The following is a 13566-nucleotide window of genomic DNA, read 5'->3' as shown; positions in this document are numbered from 1 at the left end:
TCTTATACAGTAGAGTGCAGTTTAGGAAAAATGTTTTCATTTTTATGAAATGTTAACATATTTGTTGTTTACATTTATAGGAGTCTGTGTTCTCAACTGTGGCTAAGAACATCGTGGAATCTTGCATGAGTGGTTATAATGGTACCATCTTTGCATAGTAAGTTGTTGACTGTCCTTACACAAGGGTACAATAGTAAGTGCTTATGTTAGTTTCCTATTGCTGTTATAATAAATTACCACAAACTTGTGGTAAGTGTCTTGATCAACACAAATTTATTTATTTATTTATTCGTTTGTTTGTTTGTTTATTTATTTATTTATTTATTTTTTTTTTTTTGAGACAGAGTCTCACTTTGTTGTCCAGGCTAGAGTGAGTGCCGTGGCGTCAGCCTAGCTCACAGCAACCTCAAACTCCTGGGCTTGAGTGATCCTTCTGCCTCAGCCTCCCGAGTAGCTGGGACTACAGGCATGCGCCACCATGCCCGGCTAATTTTTTATATATATATCAGTTGGCCAATTAATTTCTTTCTATTTATAGTAGAGACGGGGTCTCGCTCTTGCTCAGGCTGGTTTTGAACTCCTGACCTTGAGCAATCCGCCCGCCTCAGCCTCCCAAGAGCTAGGATTACAGGCGTGAGCCACAGCGCCCGGCCTTGTTTATTTATTTATTGAGACGGAGTCTCGCTTTGTTGCCCAGGCTAGAGTGAGTGCCATGGCATCAGCCTAGCTCACAGCAACCTCAAACTCCTGGGCTCAAGCAATCCTTCTGCCTCAGCCTCCCGAGTAGCTGGGACTCCAGGCATGCACCACCATGCCCGGCTAATTTTCTCTCTATATATTAGTTGTCCAATTAATTTCTTTCTATTTCTAGTAGAGATGGGGTCTCGCTCTTGCTCAGGCTGGTTTCGAACTCCTGACCTCAAGCAATCCGCCTGCCTCGGCCTCCCAGAGTGCTAGGATTACAGGCGTGAGCCACCGCTCCCAGCCCACAAATTTATTTTCTTATACTTTTGTAAGTCCAAAGTTCAACATGAGTCTCGCTTGGCTAAAATGAAGGTGTCAGCTGGGATGCATTTCTTTATGGAAGCTGTACAGGAAAATCTGTTTCCTTTCCTTTTCCAGCTACTAGAGGACATCTACATTACTTGGCTAACAGCCCTCTTTCTCTGTCTTCAAAGCCAACAATATCCGGCTCTCTGGCTCTTTCTTAGTCATGTCTCCCTCTGACTACAGTTAAAAAAGGGTCTCTGATTTTAAGGATTCGTATGATTAGATTGGCCCCACCTGGCTGACAAGGTAGAGGGATAGTGGAGAGCATCTATTATACATAGATTTGAAATTCTTCTGTAAGAAAGATTTGTCCTACCATTTACTTATTCCATTATTTATATGCTGTGGACTCGTGTATATTTATTTTGGATTATAATCCAATACTACATTATTTATCTTGTTTGTTACTCTAGCTTTGACCATATTTTATTGTATGGATGTACCCTAGTTTGTTTATACATTCACTCATTAAAGGACATCTTGCTTGCTTCTAGTTTATAGCAATTATGAATAAATCAGACATTTGAGTATCAGTTTTTGTGTGAATATAAGTTTTCAGATCACTTGGGCAAACACTTAGAATGCAATTGCTGGGTCATATGGTAAGATCATGATTAACTTTAAAAGAAACTGCCAAGCTGTCTTTTAAAGTGGCTGTAGCACTTTACATTTCCACAATCGTGTATATTTAAAGTGAGTGACGATCCTGTTTTCCTAAATGTTGACAGCCTGAAAACATTGCTATAGGTTTAATGTTGGAATGTCAGCTATGGGTCCAGAAGGCATCATGATAGGATAATTATTTTTTTTCTTTTTCTAGCAATTGGCTTTCTAATTTTATTTAGAACTAGAGGTTTTTTTATAGGATGTAGTGAATACAAATTATTTTGAGCAGCTTTTGTTCGCACATATATCCCAGTTCTTCTATAATTGGCTAAAAATATAAGAAAATAAAAATATTTTAAGAATATATATATTATGAAATATATTAAGTTCAAAGCCTGTGCTCATATTGCACATATATTCCACTGTGAAAATTTGCCTTTGCTTTTTATGCTTGTGGGCAGCAGAACTAAATGTTCTCTCTTGAGCAGTGAGACAGAAAGTAAAGATTTTTTTTTTTAGAATAATTTGTGGTGACGTTCAAAAATGAATTTGAAATGATAGCCACAATTACAGAGATTATATATCTTCAGAACTGTTTTCTTTGAAGACTCTGTAGGCATACTACTTGCAATGTTTAATTCATGGTATATTCATTAATAACTTAATGAAAATTGCTTTCAGTAGTTGTGGGTAGAGATAAATAACATTTGGAGAGAAGTGAGTGTTTCATTTATTAGTTGGGTGAGTATACATTCTGGTTTACCAAGGACAGTATCACTTGTAGAGAGAGTATTAATAGTGTACCTTCCACACTCAAGTGCCTGTTTGGACAATAATTTATGGGATCATCCTATTTGTAGGGGACTCAATATCTGTCTGTCATTAGTAAAGAACTTTTTTCTTGTTCTTCCGAAAGAAGGAGGTAAACAACTAGACCATACTGTTTTCTAGTTTTGGAGGTCATTTAACCACAAAGTAAATTCAAAATTTTATATTTTTGCTATTAATCTAAGCTGAAGTCACTTAACACCCTGATTGACATCTATCTTTAACATACAACTTTCTTCTTTTTTTTTGTTACTCTTGTTTCTGTTAAGTGGGATAACAGAGGAGACATGACGTCATATAGGACATAAAAATCAAACCTATAGCATAAGGATTTTTTTATTGCTTTTTTTTTTTGAGACAGAGTCTCACTTGTTGCCCAGGCTAGAGTGAGTGCCGTGGCGTCAGCCTAGCTCACAGCAACCTCAAACTCCTGGGCTCAAGCAATCCTTCTGCCTCAGCCTCCCGAGTAGCTGGGACTACAGGCATGCGCCACCATGCCCGGCTACTTTTTTCTATATATATTAGTTGGCCAATTAATTTCTTTCTATTTATAGTAGAGACGAGGTCTCACTCTTGCTCAGGCTGGTTTCGAACTCCTGACCTTGAGCAATCCGCCCGTCTCAGCCTCCCAGAGAGCTAGGATTACAGGCGTGAGCCACCGCGCCCGGCTCATTTTGGTATATTTTAAAGACAATGAATTTAGGAAAGAAATTGTACTATTTAGAATAACAAATTGGAAACAGAAGTTCAGTTGATTCTGGTTAAATAAATTATAGCTATTAAAAATAATGAGGCAAACCTGTATTTACTGATTTAGAAAGATTTCTGAGATGAAATTAAAAACAGGCTGCAAAGCAGCAGCATCCCAATTTTTATAAATAAAAATTAAATGAAAATTCTGATGGCTATGTTTGTATTAATATAATGTAGAAGCATTTACCAGACAGTTAACAATGGTTAGCTCTTGGTAATGGAATTCCACTACCAAGGAAAGGAGTGAAAGAAGGTAGATCATTCACTTTTTCTCTAATATAACTTAAAAATAGAAAATAAGCTAGCTTTTGTGGGGAAAAGTCTATTTACATACTAACAGACTATTAAAAATAGGATAGTCTTCTAAATTTTATGTGTAAAAATAATATATAAACCATTCTTTTTTACAGTGGACAGACTGGCTCAGGGAAGACATTTACTATGATGGGTAAGGAAAGATTAACTTTTGCTGACTTAATTTACTCTTTCTGTGATGACAGCAACTAATACATTTTTGGAGAAGGCATAATTTCTATACATCATGTTTATCTCATAAAATTTGAGATACTCCCCAGGCTTCTGCAAGATTGTGAGCTCCTTGATAACAAAGTCCATGTGTTAATCATGTTTGCAGCTATATTCCCCAGCTGAGTGCTTAGCAGAGAGTTAGGTGCCCAATAAACAGTTATTCAATAGGGCTTAATGAATTTTTATATATTTATACACCTGTACAGCCACTATCCATATCAAGTTTTTAGTCAAGAACTATCCCTGCCCCTGTCCCTTGGAGTACCTATTACTCTGACTTCTATCTTCATTCATTTTGCTTGTTTTTGAACTTCTGCAAATGAAATTTTATAGTATTGTATTTTATTTCTGGCTTGTTTTAACATTAAGTTTCTAAGATTCACTCATGTTGTTGCATGTAGTAGTGGTAGTTTATTTCCATTACTGTATATTATTGTCTGAAAATACTACAAATTTTCCATTCTACTGTTGATGTTTGGATTATTTCCAGTTTTCATTCTCAAGTATGTGTAGTATTACCTCATTGTGTGCTTATTTACACCTCCCTGATGTCTTTTGACAACTGAGTATCTTTCATGTATTTTTTGGATATGTCAATAACCTCTCTGTTGAAATCCCTGTTCAAGCTTTCTTCCCATTTAAAAATTAGTTTTCTTTTTCTTGCTCATTTGTGGGGATTCTTTATAAAAGAGAAAGATTAGCTTTTTGTCTATTATATGCATTCCATATTTTTCTCTAGGTTTTTCATTTGTCTTGACTTACTTAAGGATTTTTGTTATGTTAAAATTTTTTTATTTTTATGTGGTTGAATTTCAGTTTCTTTTCTTTTCTTTTAATGGCATCTGCATTGTGACTTGTAGTGAGAAAGGTCATCTTCTCTCTGAGCTTATAACAACAACAAATAATTGAATACCTGTACTTATAATATTCTGGACACTCTCCAAGGGACTATTGGTCTGTTTGAATACAACACAACATCCAAGTTCTTGTGGAGCTTATATTCTCAGGCAGGGGGGATATACGATTAAAAGCAAATAAACTTCTAGAAATGTCAGAGGTGATAAGGGCTATGAAGAAAAATAAAGCAGTGTAGGGGATGGAAAAGAGCAGTGGGGGGCTGTTTTAGGTGGGTGGGTCAGGAAAGACCTCTCAGGAAGTGACATTTGGAGAGAGTTACTAATTGAAATGAGAGTGAACCATGAGATTATTCAGGAGAATAATATTCCAGGCAGAGGGACAGCAATCGCAAAGGGCCTGGGGAGGCTGCACCCTCCAGGATGTTGAGGAACAACAGGAGACCTGTGCTATTAGAGTGGAGTTTTCCATGATAAGGGGCTAGCAGGAAAGGAAGTTAGAGCTGTAACCTAGGACCATGTCATGTAGGTCCTGATGAGAATTTTGGATTTTGTAATGAGTATGATGTGAAGTCATTGGACGGTTTTTAAAAACAAACATATGAGAATATGTGATCTTATGTATAATGAAGGATTCCTCATGCAGCTGAATGGAATAAAGACTAGGAGGGGTTATAGCAGGATTAGGAACTACTGCAGTGGACTAGGCAAAGAGATATGGAAGATAACTAAAAATATGTGAAATATCTTTATAATTATTCAACAGGAAAATGATGTGAAATTATTGGCATACTCTAATGTTATTTGTCCTCTTTGTTCATTTACTTGCATTTTTGTACCTCTGTTATATATTTCTTAAGGTACAGTTAACAAGGGCCATTTAAAATATTTCAGGTGTGGTACAAGGCCTTCTACAAGATAGCTATAATATTTTAAAATTTATTGTCTATATCTTTCTTGAACATATCAGAATTTTGTTGGTTCCTTTGGTCTCTAAGACATACTTAACCAATATTTATAGGACCTTCTAGGGTTTTTCTAGCTATATATATATATATTTTTTTTTTTTTCTGGTTAATATTACTGTAACTTGAATCAGTATTCTTGAAAATCCTGCTATTTACATATCCACTCATAGCTTTTTCTTTCTCCAGTGGAACAAAATAGAGATGGAGCTACTCTTCATTTTTCTGTCTGCATAGAAATCTTGTAAGGTAGTCTTATAGTATCTTTTTCACCAGCTTGGCTTTTACTGCCTGATTTAAAAAATACTAGCTAATCCTAATTTTTAGTACTAATGTATTTAAAGCACTGCTCTGAGTGTTTTACCTTTTATACTCTTTAATTCTTTCCAACAACCCTATGTAGTAGTTATTACTGTTATTTTTCCCATTTTATAGTTAAGAACTCTGAAACTTACAAGAGAGTTATTAAGCTACCCATAGTCACGCAGTGTGTCACTATGGCCTGGAGCATCAGTCTATGAGACCAAATGTAATATGCAATAAATAAAGTACAATTATTCGGTACTTCTGCTGATTTTGGTACCAAGCAGTTGGAACAATTTTAAGCTCAGTACCTAGATGGATTTATCAGACAATAGCTATTTTGAAAAATTGATTGGTGGCTACTGTGAGCCTTTCCTTTAGTCTCATTGATAGGTTCTATGATGCTATCTCTCACAGACCTAATTTTTTGTTTGTCTTAATGTGGAACACTTTACAAATTTGTATGTCATCCTTGCACAGGGGCCATGTTAATCTTCTTTGTATCTTTCCAACTTTAATATATGTGCTGCCAAAGCAAGCACCACAGACCTAAATTAAACTTTTTTGGAGCACAAATAGGAAACTGATTATACAATGTATCAACTCATATTATTTCTGTGTAAATTGCCTTTTAGTATTGTCATTTTGAAAGACTTGGAATAGCATAAAAATCAATAGATTTTGTTTTGTTTCTTATTAACTTTTTTTTAGGACCATCTGAATCTGATAATTTTTCTCATAATCTGAGAGGAGTAATCCCACGAAGTTTTGAATATTTGTTCTCCTTAATTGATCGTGAAAAAGAGAAGGTAAAACTTACTATAAAAATAAAGTGTTTCCATGAAATGTCTAATTTTGAGTAGGTAGCTGCTAATTAGCTCTTTTTTTTTTTCTTTTTGTGAGATAGAGTCTCACTTTTTTGTCCAGGCTAGAGTGAATACCGTGGTGTCAGCCTAGCTAACAGCAACCTCAAACTCCTGGGCTGAAGCAATCCTGCTGCTTCAGCCTCCCGAGTAGCTGGGACTACAGGCATGCAGCACCATGTCCAGCTAATTTTTTTCTATGTATATCAGTTGGCCAATTCATTTCTTTCTATTTATAGTAGAGATGGGGTCTCACTCTTGCTCAGGCTGGTTTCGAACTCCTGACCTCGAGCAATCCGCCTGCCTCAGCCTCCCAGAGTGCTAGGATTACAGGCGTGAGCCACCGTACCCAGCCTAGCTCATGATACCTAGAGGGGCATGGATGGTATTCTACAATTCTTTTAATTCCTAAGATAAAATTAAGGATTCTGAGTTTTTAGTTTATAAGACATATATTATCTTTTTTTTTTTTTTTTGACAGGCAAGTTGAACCAAGGACATATATTATCTTGTAACCCAGATTGCTGGTTTACAAGAAAGGAAAGTAGTGCTTCTGGGTTCTCAAAAGATTTTGCAAGTGATAAAGTATAAAGACAATCTCAACCAAGGAAAATAGATACACTGATACATTAAGCCCCATCATCTCCCTGTACTTAGGCTCAAAGGTGTCCCTACATCCTTATGCTGTCCAGTGGTGATGGGTCCATTCTTACCTTCCTTGTAGCACTTGCTTCCAACTTGCCATGATCTTCTGGCTCCCCATGTGGTGTGGATCCATCGTCCTGGGCATATGATCTTTCCTCTTTCATTGGTTCCCAGGTTGGGTCATTCTCACAATTGTGCTTCTGAAGCTTGGTGAATGCCAGGCTTAAGAACCACTAGTGTGATATGTTTTATTACTTGTGTACCAAGGAAACTGATATATAACTTTGGTTTACCATTTGCTCTTTTGTAGAAACTGTCTATCCCTAACATTGAAGTTAGAAATACAAATTGCCTGCCAGGGAAATAATTAAGCTTAGTGCTATGCATGCATTCTGTCATTAAAAATTCTGTACAGTTTTTTTTTTTTTTTCAGAGACAGAGTCTCGCTTTGTTGTCCAGGCTAGAGTGAGTGCCATGGCTTCAGCCTAGCTCACAGTAATCTCAAACTCCTGGGCTCAAGCAATCCTTCTGCCTCAGCCTCCCGAGTAGCTGGGACTACAGGCATGCACCACCATGCCCAGTTAATTTTTTTTTTTTTGTATATATATTTTTAGTTGGCCAATTGATTTCTTTCTATTTATAGTAGAGCCAGGGTCTTGCTCTTGCTCAGGCTGGTTTCGAACTCCTGACCTTGAGCAATCCGCCCGCCTCGGCCTCCCAGAGTGCTAGGATTACAGGCGTGAGCCACCACACCCGGCCTGTACAGAGTCTTTTAAAAAAAATTATTTTCAGTCTTTTAAAGAGGATAACACTTGTTTCAAATAAAACTTTATGAGGAAGTGCGTATATTAGACAAAAAGGGAATTGCCCAGCTGGACTGCTCAATTCCTATCTCTCTGTGTTAGCTCTGAGGCACCTCTGGAAACCTCTAGGGCTCCTGGGACCACAGTTTGATGATGCTTTAAAATATAATGATTTGTTGAAACTAGTTATTTAGATTTTTTAAACTGTCATTTAGATATCTTATATTGTGTTAAAGGACGATAATGTAGCAATTTATATCGTGTGAAGCAAATGCAAGATTAACATTCACTAAAGCTCAGAATGAACACATAAAAATAATGTATCTAAACAAAGCTTCTCTTTTTCAGGCTGGAGCTGGGAAGAGTTTCCTTTGTAAGTGTTCTTTTATTGAGATCTACAATGAGCAGATATTCGACCTACTGGACTCTGCATCAGCTGGACTGTACTTAAGGGAACATATCAAGAAAGGAGTCTTTGTTGTTGGTGCAGTGGAGCAGGTGGTGACCTCAGCTGCCGAAGCCTATCAGGTACACTGCCATGAATATTTATTTGATGATTAGGCAATGAACGTGCTGTGAAAGCACCCCAGTCTCGCAAAAGAATTGAGGTGCCAAAAATATGTCATAAATGCATAATACAGAATGTTCATGAAAAGTAAATGAAAATAATATTGGCAGTATTTTATAGATCTCTCTTTAAAACTTTGAGCTGCTTGATTTTGCATTATTTGCACTATGCATTCTAATCAGGTACTCTTAAAAACTACCCTGTAGGTAACAGTTTATTAGTGACCATATTTCTTTAGTGGTTCTTCTTGGGAGCTACCTGTTTGAGGATCTCCTAGGAACTGTAGCCTTTAAACCTGTTGTTCTGTTCTTCTTTCTACCTTTGCTTGTTAAGTGTCGAAAACACTAGTAGTGTTAAAGGCCAACTTCTTCAGCATCCAGCTCAAGACAAACAAACCTCTTGACAGGAATTTACAAAGTATTCTGCTTACATTTTTATGGAATCTGATCTGGCCAATTGATTTTAAATAACTTTTTATTATGTATTATTTGATATATACAAAATATGCAAATAAGTTACAAAGCACAATGTTAAAGTGAACTTGCAGGAGCCCATTAGACAGTTTAAGACCAAAATATCACCAGTACTATCCTATTTACCTGTGTGCTCCTCCCTATCCTGTATCCCTGGCTCCCCCTCAAAATTAAGCACTTCTTGTTGAATGTCATCATCATTTTTTCCATTTTCAAATCACATATATATTAATATATTGGTTTTGCCTGTTTTTGAGTTTTAAAAGTATATATTTTGTTCTCTTTGCCCGGCTAATTTTTTCTATATTTATATTTTAGTTGGCCAATTAATTTCTTTCTAATTTATAGTAGAGACGGGGTCTCGCTCTTGCTCAGGCTGGTTTCAAACTCCTGACCTCAAGCAATCCGCCTGCCTAGGCCTCCCAGAGTGCTAGGATTACAGGCGTGAGCCACCATGCCCTGCCCATAATCTATTGTTACTTCAGAAAAATATATTGATCTCCCAATAAGGTGTTGATTTTATTAATTTCTTCTTGATTTTTGTCTATTTTAATATATATATACTGGCCAGGTGCGGTGGCTCATGCCCAGGATTTGGTGCATCAGTCAGTGATGGCAGTTGTAGTGGTGGTGGCTTAAATCAAGGAATAAATGTTTGCAAAATGAAAATTGTCATGAGCCCTGCCTACTACCATGCAGTTCAGAAACAAACAGTAACAAATATGATGGACTTGCTGAGCACATTTGTCCCACATCATTTATTGTTGCATTTGTATGATTATCCTATGCTTTGTGGATTTTTATTTGACAATAATTTGTATTCATTTTCCAATATGTTTATTCCACTTCAGGCTTAGGGGTGGCCAGAACTTACCCTGACAGCTCAGGGTGCAAGGCCAGAATCAGCCCTGGACAGAACCCCATTATATTATAGGACACAGTCACACACACCCCCACACTCACTCACAGTATTTATTTATTTATTGTTTAAATAGGATCTCATTTTATCACCCAGGCTAGAGTACAGTGGCATGATCATAGCTCACTATAATCTTGAACTCCTGGTTTCAAGTCATCCTCCTGCCTCAGCTTCCCAAGTAGCTAGGACTTCAGGTGCATGCCACCATGCCCTGCTAATTTTATTCATTTTTTTGTAGAGACCAGGTCTCTCTTGCACAGACTGGTGTGGAACTCTTGTTCTCAGTGGTCCTCCTGCCTCAGCCTCCCAAAGTGTGGGATTACAGGTGTAAGCCACCACACCTGGCACACTGGTGATATTTAGACACACCAATTCACTTAATGTGCACATCTTTGGGATGTGGGAGGAAACTGGAATACCCAGAGAAACCCATGCATACATGGGGAGAATGTGCAAACTCCACATAGTAGCCCCAGCTGGGAATTAATTTTTTCCCCCTTATCAGCATCACCACAAAATGACATTGAACAAAATGATATTATTGAAAGACCTGCTGTAGACTGTTTTATTAGGCACATGTGCAGTGATAGAATTAGTATATATTCCTTTGATTTGAACATATAATTTTTTATTGACCCTATGCTTTCCTATCAACATATTTTGCTTTACAAATCTATTTTGTCTGATATTCATATACCACTTAGCAGTCTTTTGATTAGGATTTGCCTGGTATTTGTTTTCTCATCATTCCTTTTGTGTTTTATTGTTTTAGGTGTTTGTTATAAACCCCTAGGTATATTTTGCCGTTTTTTAAATCACTCTTGACAGTATCATACCTAATTTATTTACACTAATAGGATCATTGATATCATTGGACTAGTGTCTACCATCTTCCTTAGTGTTTTTGTCTGTTTTATTTAGTACTGTTTTCTTGCCTTTTTGTTTTTGATCCAGTATACAACATGATTTATTGAGAAAAAAACTTTATTTTTCCCATTGATTTGCCTTTTTAATTTTTTTTTTGAGACAAGGTCTTGCTATGTTACCCAGGCGGGCCATGAACTCCTGGACTCAAGCAATCCTCTGACCCCAGACTTCCAAGTAGCTGGTACTGTAGGCATGTGCCATCATGCCTGGCTATCCCATTGAATTGCCTTTGTATCTTTGATGAAAATCAATTGACCGTACATGTATGGGTTTATATCTGACTATATTCTGTCCTATTGATCTATGTAGCTTATTGCTGAGTAGTATCTTCAAATCAGATAGGGTAAGTCCTCTAACTTTGCTCTTTTTGGAAATTATTTTGGTTATTCTTGGTCCTTTGCATTATCATTTATACAGAATCAGCTTGTCAATTTCTACAAAAAAGGCTGCTGGTATTTTGAGTGGGATTGTTTTGAGTCTTTTTTGGTAGAATTAATATTGATTCTTCCAATTCATGAACACTCACCAAGTATTTTTGTTTATATTTTGATTTTTGTATAAGTATTCAAGCAAACATGCTTATATTTGCTTTTCCCCCTTATGTTGCACAAGTGATAGCATATTGTGTGACTTTTACACCTTGCTTTTTAAAGATAATATTGTTTTTGAGTTTGTCCTGTGTTTGAGGAAGTCTCTTTTGTTTCTTGCAGCAGTATGAATATATTAGGATTTACTTACTATTTAATATATAGTATGTAATGTTTTGCAAAGGAAGGATACAGTACTATCTAAGAAATATAAAAGATACAAATAATTTCAATTTTATACTGTGGCTTGTAAATAGAGAGGATTATAACAGTTCATTGAGTGTAGGTATGAAGCACTGTGTTAACTTTTTTGTGTATATTATTTAATTTTGAATATACTCTGTGAGGTAAAGATACTAATTTCCTCATTTTACCCTGTACTTATTATGATTTTGCTACTCAAAATATGGTCCTCAGAACATCAGGGTTACCTGATAGCTTGTTAGAAATGCAGAATGTCAGGCCCCAGCTCATACTGAATCAAAGTCTGAATTTTAACAAGATCCATAACTGATTCATATGCAGATTAAACTTACATGTTCTGCCCTATGGGGTAGGGACCCATATTCCCATTTTACAGGGATGGAGGCTGAGCCTTGAAAAAGTTCAACTGGCCCCAAACCATCCCTAGGAAATAGTAACCAATCATGTTCATTAGATTCCAGAGCCCACAGTCTGAACCTTCATGCATCCTGCTTGCCATAGAGAATAGAGGGGGAAAATGTTTGGTAGACTAAAAGAGCCAACAAAACTACAGGCTTAGAGATAATTTAGAGATTTTTCTTGTCCAACATTCTCATTATCTAGTAACTCTAGTTAAAGAAAGGGGTTTGGAGAGGTTTCATGATTTACATTAAATTAACACAAAGAGAGGATGGCAAAACCAATTCTAGATCTTATGCTTTCTGATTTCCTATTTGTTCTCTTTCTGTAACATGGAGAGGGAACACAAAAGAAAGGAAATAACTTGAGTGTGCTCCTTGGTGGACCAGTAATTCTTACCACCCTTTACAGAGTTCCTACTGATTTTGGTGGCTGTTGTATACTACTTGGAACTTGTGATAATATAATTTCTCATAAAAAGCTAGATAACAATGGAAAGGCCATAGGTGTTCCTCATCCTTATTCTAGAGAGAAAAAATACTTTGTGTAAATATTTTAAAAGTAGATAATTAGCTATATGTTAGTATTTTTCTTATTAAAATGAGTGATTCTCAAGTGCTTATTTTATGTTTTTTTTTTTTTTTTTTTTTTTTTTTTGAGACAGAGTCTCACTTTGTTGCCCAGGCTAGAGTGAGTGCCGTCAGCCTGGCTCACAGCAACCTCAATCTCTGGGGCTCAGCGATCCTACTGCCTCAGCCTCCCGAGTAGCTGGGACTAGAGGCATGCGCCACCATGCCCGGCTAATTTTTTGTATATATATTTTTAGTTGGTCAATTAATTTATTTCTATTTTTGGTAGAGACGGGATCTCGCTCAGGCTGGTTTCGAACTCCTGACCTTGAGCAATCCGCCCGCCTCAGCCTCCCAAAGTGCTAGGATTACAGGCGTGAGCCACCACGCCCGGCCTTATTTTATGTTTTAAGTTTGTCTTAAGCATACATACTGTTGCTTCTTTTAATATATTTTCCTTTCGCCTAGGTGTTGTCTGGAGGATGGAGGAATAGACGTGTGGCGTCAACATCAATGAACAGAGAATCGTCTAGGTCTCATGCAGTCTTTACGATTACAATAGAGTCAATGGAGAAAAGCAATGAGACTGTGAATATACGGACCTCCCTACTCAACCTGGTGGATTTAGCAGGATCTGAAAGACAAAAAGATACCCATGCAGAAGGGGTGAGGTTGAAGGTGAGATTGAAATTATTATCTTCAACTTGTATGTGAATTCTTCC

The 13566-nt window shown here is 36.8% G+C and overlaps 1 protein-coding gene and 1 non-coding gene across 3 annotated transcripts in view; one reads left to right on the top strand and one right to left on the bottom strand.

Annotated features, from left to right (window-relative positions):
• The window catches only part of KIF15 (kinesin family member 15), a 68397-nt gene that overhangs the window by 7028 nt on the left and 47803 nt on the right, over positions 1–13566 (top strand). For both annotated transcript variants that reach the window (XR_001155500.2, XM_012770347.3), the window contains exons 4-8: positions 81–157; positions 3648–3685; positions 6599–6696; positions 8547–8726; positions 13313–13522. Coding sequence is in view for 1 of the 2 variants with exons in the window: in XM_012770347.3 (XP_012625801.2) it covers positions 81–157; positions 3648–3685; positions 6599–6696; positions 8547–8726; positions 13313–13522 (603 nt within the window). In the remaining variant the exon portion in view is untranslated. The remainder of the gene's footprint in view (positions 1–80; positions 158–3647; positions 3686–6598; positions 6697–8546; positions 8727–13312; positions 13523–13566) is intronic.
• Positions 6323–6429, bottom strand: LOC142874943 (U6 spliceosomal RNA). Its single transcript, XR_012922530.1, has one exon. It is a non-coding gene; the product is annotated as a U6 spliceosomal RNA (small nuclear RNA).

The sequence above is a fragment of the Microcebus murinus genome, chromosome 1 (genome assembly GCF_040939455.1).
Source record: "Microcebus murinus isolate Inina chromosome 1, M.murinus_Inina_mat1.0, whole genome shotgun sequence".
NCBI classification, from domain to species: Eukaryota; Metazoa; Chordata; class Mammalia; order Primates; family Cheirogaleidae; genus Microcebus; species Microcebus murinus.
This window is presented reverse-complemented; position numbering and strand designations above follow the sequence as displayed.